This window comes from Myotis davidii, unplaced genomic scaffold (genome assembly GCF_000327345.1).
Source record: "Myotis davidii unplaced genomic scaffold, ASM32734v1 scaffold1274, whole genome shotgun sequence".
NCBI lineage: Eukaryota > Metazoa > Chordata > Mammalia > Chiroptera > Vespertilionidae > Myotis > Myotis davidii.
In genome coordinates this window covers 41,586-47,496 of record NW_006285119.1, presented here as the reverse complement: position 1 = coordinate 47,496, position 5,911 = coordinate 41,586, and the positions used below count along the sequence as shown (strand labels likewise).

Below are 5,911 nucleotides of genomic sequence, written 5' to 3'. Positions count from 1 at the left end.
CATGTCAAGATATATTCAATATCTAAACTGTTCTTTTTACTTGCATTGCTAGAACTCTGATCCAAGCCACCATTACCTCTCACTTAAATGTGTGCTCCCTCCCTTGCTACATCTACCTCCACATACTTCAACTCTCAACCCAGAATTGGGACGATCATGTTAAAAATTAAATTAAATCATGCCATATCCTTTATCAAAACCCTGTAATGGCTTCCCATCTTATCTAGAGTTAATTTGGCTACTTGTCACTCTGACCTTACTACATATATCTTTCCTTCCCTGCCCACTCCAGCCATTGTTGGACTGATTCAGCTTACATTATGGGATAAAAGTTTATCTTAAATTCAAATAATAGTGACATATCTAAGGATATAAATCAGTCTTCATAATTAAAGCTGTGCTGGATTTTACCTAGGAAGAAGGCATATACCAACAAGATTTCTGGCAACCATAGCAGAAAATTTTTTCCAGAGGCTATAAAGTTCATTGACATCATGAGAATTTTGTTTCTCAATCCAAATATGCTAAGTATTATAATATTAATCTAGGAGGTCTGTAAACATATATTGTTTTACTAATTTGTTTTGTGTGAAACATTATTATAAGGTGCTTTTTAAGAAAAAATAGTTATACTTAACCATCAAAAGTTGGTTAATTAAAATTTAGAAGTGATAGCTATAATTATTGATTTGTTTTGTTTTGTTTAGGCCACCATTTTCAATCACAGCAGAATTCATTTTGAGATTCAACCAAACAAAAAATCCAAAAGAGAAGAAAAAATTGTTGGACCTAGCTAGAAAAATCCTTCTCAAATGTAAGGTAGTGTTACATTATTTGATTTAGTTGGTATATGAACTTTCTGTTCTAGTTGGTGGATGATTACTTGTTCTAAAATATTGAAAGAAAAAAGTAAGAATACACCTTTTTTTAATTATAAGTAGGCATAGTTAAAAATATTAATGCAAATTAAAGTCTATAATCAAACTAGAGGCCCGGTACATGAAATTCGTACACAGGTAGGGCCCCTAGGCCTGGCTGATGATCAGGGTAGATCAGGTTCCCCACCTCCCCACCTCCCTGCCTCCCTACTTCCTCCTTCCCTCGTTCCCTCAGCACCCCACTGCTGCTGGTCACCTGCCATGTTCCACACCACCCCCTGGTGGTCAGCGCACGTCATAGTGAGCGATCGAACTCCTGTTCTCCTGGTGGAACTCCCAAGGGGACACTTTGCATATTAGCCTTTTATATATAGAGATAATTCAATGTCAAATGGCTTCTGGGGTGAAGATTCCACTTAAATTATTAGGGAATATTGCTGCTGACACTAGTCAAAGAGCCCACATCAAAATATCAAAGGCTGGTAAATACATTTTTGATAATGAAAATTCCACTTTGTCTTTAAAAAAAAAGGTAACTGAGCTATCAGGTGTCCCAAAGAGGGAAGAAAGCTTTTTTTAAAAAATATATTTCATTGATTTTTTACAGAGAGGAAGGAAGAGGGACAGAGAGTCAGAAATATCAATGAGAGAGAAACACCGATAAGCTGCCTCCTGCACACCCCCCACCGGGGATGTGCCCGCAACCAAGGCACATGCCCCTGACCGGAATCAAACCTGGGACCCTTCAGTCTGCAGGCTGACGCTCCATCCACCAAGCCAAACCGGCCAGGGCAAGAAGGCTTTACTTAACCTTCTCTATATATGCACAGAGGGTTGTCATATTTATTAACTTCTGCCCATCTATAGTACAGTAGCCAGAATATTTCAGCTGTTTGGCATGAAACTAATTCCTATTGAATTACATTTCATCAATATACTTTTATTTTCTTTTTAAAATCAGAGATGCATCCTCTTGGTAGGGAAATGAGATAAAAATAGAAGAAAGCCCTAGAAAATGGTGATAATTATTTTCAACAAATAACTAATAATATCCCTCAGAATAGTAGCAAACATTCTCTACCTTTTAATACTAAAACAGTTTACATAAAGGGCCAACATGTAAAAATAATAAAAGCAAAAATAAAAAATAAAAATTTATACAACTCTAGCCACAGAGCATCAGCCTCATAGAATGACTTTGAAAATATAATTAAGGGATAATTCAAATAAATAAATAAATAAATAAATTGTACATGTTTGTTTGCCTCTTTCATGTTTCCCCATCACAGAGAAAATTGGGTCTCAGCACATTAGGCACCGGGGAACATGTGCATCTTCCTACTACATGGATTGAAATATCATATCTGGCTCAATGCAAAGGACAAATTCAAGATGGTATGTGCTTTAACTAAATTCTTCCTAGTTACTCTAAGTGTTTTTTAAATTAGCAGTGAAGGTGTAATTTGAGACCTTTCATATTTAGAAATTGCGTAGGATCCAGGAAAAGAATTCGTGTTTTTCTATCGAAATACCTGATAATGTTTCATTATGAAAGTACCTTTTGTAATTTTGAATTAATGAATTTGCTCAACTTTTTAATTACAAATTTGCTTTAAACTCTTTTGCTCAGCATAGTCTTTATTGCTTTTTTCTAAAATTAGTAACTAATTAAAAAGTAATATAAAGGGTCATTTAGTGATTTTTCAATTATAGTAGGGACTATAGAGAAACTTGATTCTGCACTTTAGAATTCTTACTCATAAAACATTAACCAAATGGCCGTTAGTTTTTCACTTATTTTAAACAGCCACTTTACTCATTACCTTTTCATTTATCACTTCTCACTTATATGTCTCCTTTCAAACTACCCTCCAACTAATTTAAAAAAGAAATTAAAAACCATTATTTTTAAGGAGGTAAAATTGCTTTTATCATTATCCTAAATCTTATGTGTGTGCCTTTTAAAATGAGTTTTTAGAATGTGAAATGCATGAGGTCAGAGAGTATTTCCCTGTGTAAATTGGGTTTTGTAGTGCTGTCTGGGAGCTTCCAAGCAACAGGAAGAGTAAGAACAATTTTGCATTTAACTTGCCTATACGGCACTTTGTCACAGTGCCATCCACAGCTTCACCTCTATCAAATGTTTAAATGATACGGAAGTAAACACTCTTGGCTTACCAGCAACCAGCAGCCACTTGCTCTTCTTTGTCAATTAAACCTCAGTTTTGTTCAGGCATCCTGCAGTCATGTGATTCAGAAGTGGACTGGCCTTTCCCAGCCTCAGGGGTGAATCATGATTGAGCTAAGCTAATTAAGACAACACCCCTTTAAACTTCAGTGATTAGATAGATGGGGGAGTCACAGGACCTGGTCCTGATCAAGAAATGTGAAGATGAGTCTGTTAGGAATACTTATTCTTTGAACTGCTTTTGATAAAGACCTATCTGAGAACAAAGCACCCCTTTCCTCTCTATGCTCTCTGGATTCTTCTCTAAATGCTATGGTGGAAAGAACAAAATGCCTAGTGCTTGTGTAGGCACACCAGGGGAACTAGAAGATGGAGACATGCACACAGAGGGCAGTTACCTTGACCAGCCTTGGAGCCTTTCCAACTTTGATCTTGTGAAGTTACAAGCATAGTTATTTTGAAGACACTGTGTTTTCTGTCACACACAACCAAAAGCTCATGATAACATTGAACTCCAAATAAAAGACCCAAGTATGATTTTTTTCTACCAGCTCCACAACTGAAACACCCTCCTCATCAGTGTCCAGCCTGTACCCTTGTCTGGAGGTTCCTTATTCTACTGTCCACTCTCCAGTCAGCAGTGACCATTCTGAATTTCAAATATTTTCTTTTATCTTAACCTAAAAGGAACTCTAACTGTATATTATGGGCTACAAGGCTGTGGATGATCTGGCTCTTGGCTGCCTTCCCTACTTATTCCTTATGCTCCGGCCATGCTGGGCTCCTTCCCATCCCTTGACTATGCCAGGGCTTTTCCTTTCTCAAGTCCCTGCATTTTCTGTTCTTCCTCAGATACTTACATGACAGTTCTTCAAATCTTTGTGATTACTTGAGGTGCAATTTTCTTTAGGGCCTTTGCTCAATATTCTTCCTTGTTCAGTTCCACTGGGCCCTATTTTCGCTGCCTTGATTTCCTACTCTTCTCTTTTATAGCACTTATTTTTAGCACTGTCTTTTGTCATCCAATTCTGTCTTATTTCCCACACGATTGTGTATGTGGCTGGGTGACCTATTTTGTGTTGGCTGGAACAGCTTGGAGCTCCTGGGGCATTCTCTCTCTCTTTCTCTTTCTCATCTCTGTCTCTATGGTCTTTTGAGCCTTGTGACTTCTGAAAAAGCTGGACTCCCTTCATGGCAGCTTAAGGTTCCAAAGTTCCTATCTTGAAAGAAAGATCCAGGTGGCAGCTGGATTGCCTTTTCTAGTCTAGCCTGGGAAACCCTGCAGTGTTAATTCTGCCAGTCTATTGGTTGAAGCAGCTACTAGACCTGATCAGGTTCAAGGTTCAAGGGGACGGACTTGATGGGAGGGGTCAAAGAATTTGTAAATATTTTAAAACTACAGTCTGGTCTTGGGAAATAGTTCACTGTAAGACTTAATTGTAGTATATAGAAAACAGCATAATTTATCAACTATAGAGTTTCTACTTTTTGATTTTTCAGAAGCTTTAAATGTGCTTTATGCTTCCTTGGACCATGCTTCCTTTTATTATGATCATCCACCTGCCTTATTTTTTCTTGCGGAATCAATTTTATATAGACTCTGTTGTGATGCATTCCTAAAGCCATACTTATATTCTTTGGAAATAAAGCTGGCAAAGGTATGTTTTAAAATAATTTTAATGTGTTGTAATTACTACATGTACTATGTATAACTGTATAGCATCTGCTTTAGGATCTGAACAGAGTGTTTGGTTTATTATAGAATATTCTCTCACTTGGCAGTTTGTGTTAATCTTCTCTAAATGTGGGTAATGCATTTTTAAAAAATAGTTTTGTTGACTTCAGAGAGGAAGAGTGAGGGAGAGAGAGAGACAGACAGATACTTCCAAGTTGAGAGAGAATCATTGATTGGCTACCCCTGATGCCCCCTACTGGGGATTGAGCCTGCAGTCCTGGTATATGCCTTGACTGGAATTGAACTGTGGCCTCTTGGTTCATAGGTCAGTATTCAACCACTGAGTCACACCGGGTGGGCTGGGTAATGTATCATTGCTTGCTATTCAAATAGAGATAGTTCTAGAGAATATATCACCAACTATGTAAGAAAATAATTATATATATTTATATCTATCTATATCTATATCTATATCTATATCTATATCTATATCTATATCTATATCCATATCCATATCCATATCCATACAGGGGGGGGCAGTGAGGGGCAACTAGGCTGGCAGGGACGCCATTGGTGGCAACCAGGCTGGAAAGGGGGGCTATGAGGAGTGACCAAGCTGTATATCCATATCCATATCCATATCCATATCTATGTATGCCAGGGGCCATCACATCCGAAACAACCAAAAGGATGACCGAATAGACTGAGTAGGGCAACAAGGCTGGCAGGGGGTTTAGTGAGGGACAACCAAACGACTGAGCAACAGGCTGCATGGGGTGTCCAGGCTGGCAGGGGGGGCAGTGAGGTGCGGCAGTTAGGGGCAACCAGGACAGCAGAGGGGGGCCATGAAGGGTGACAAAACCAGCAGGGGGGTAGTTAGGGGCGATCAGTTTGGCAGGCAGAGTTGGTTAGGGGTGATCAGGCTGGCAGGGGGGCCAGTTAGGGGCAATTAGGCAGGCAGCCAGGTGAGCAGTTAGGAGCCAGCAGTCCTGAATTATGAGAAGGATCCCAGATTGGAGAGGGTGCAGGCTGGGCTGAGGGGACCCTCCCTTCTCATGCACGAATTTCGTGCTCCGGGCCTCTATTAAATAATAATACAAGAATAAACTGTGTTTTGTGTACTCACAATTTAAAGTCTCCTTTTGCCCTATCCTGTGTGTCATTCTTCTG

At 39.0% G+C, this 5,911-nt stretch overlaps 1 protein-coding gene across 1 annotated transcript in view; it reads left to right on the top strand.

Annotated features, from left to right (window-relative positions):
* Positions 1-707: 707 nt before the first annotated feature.
* The window catches only part of LOC102761544 (transmembrane protein 232), a gene marked incomplete at its 5' end in the record, with an annotated part of 36,525 nt that continues 31,321 nt past the window's right edge, over positions 708-5,911 (top strand). The window contains 3 exons of the mRNA XM_015558685.1: positions 708-819; positions 2,168-2,273; positions 4,567-4,724. Coding sequence (XP_015414171.1) covers positions 708-819; positions 2,168-2,273; positions 4,567-4,724 — 376 coding nt within the window. The remainder of the gene's footprint in view (positions 820-2,167; positions 2,274-4,566; positions 4,725-5,911) is intronic.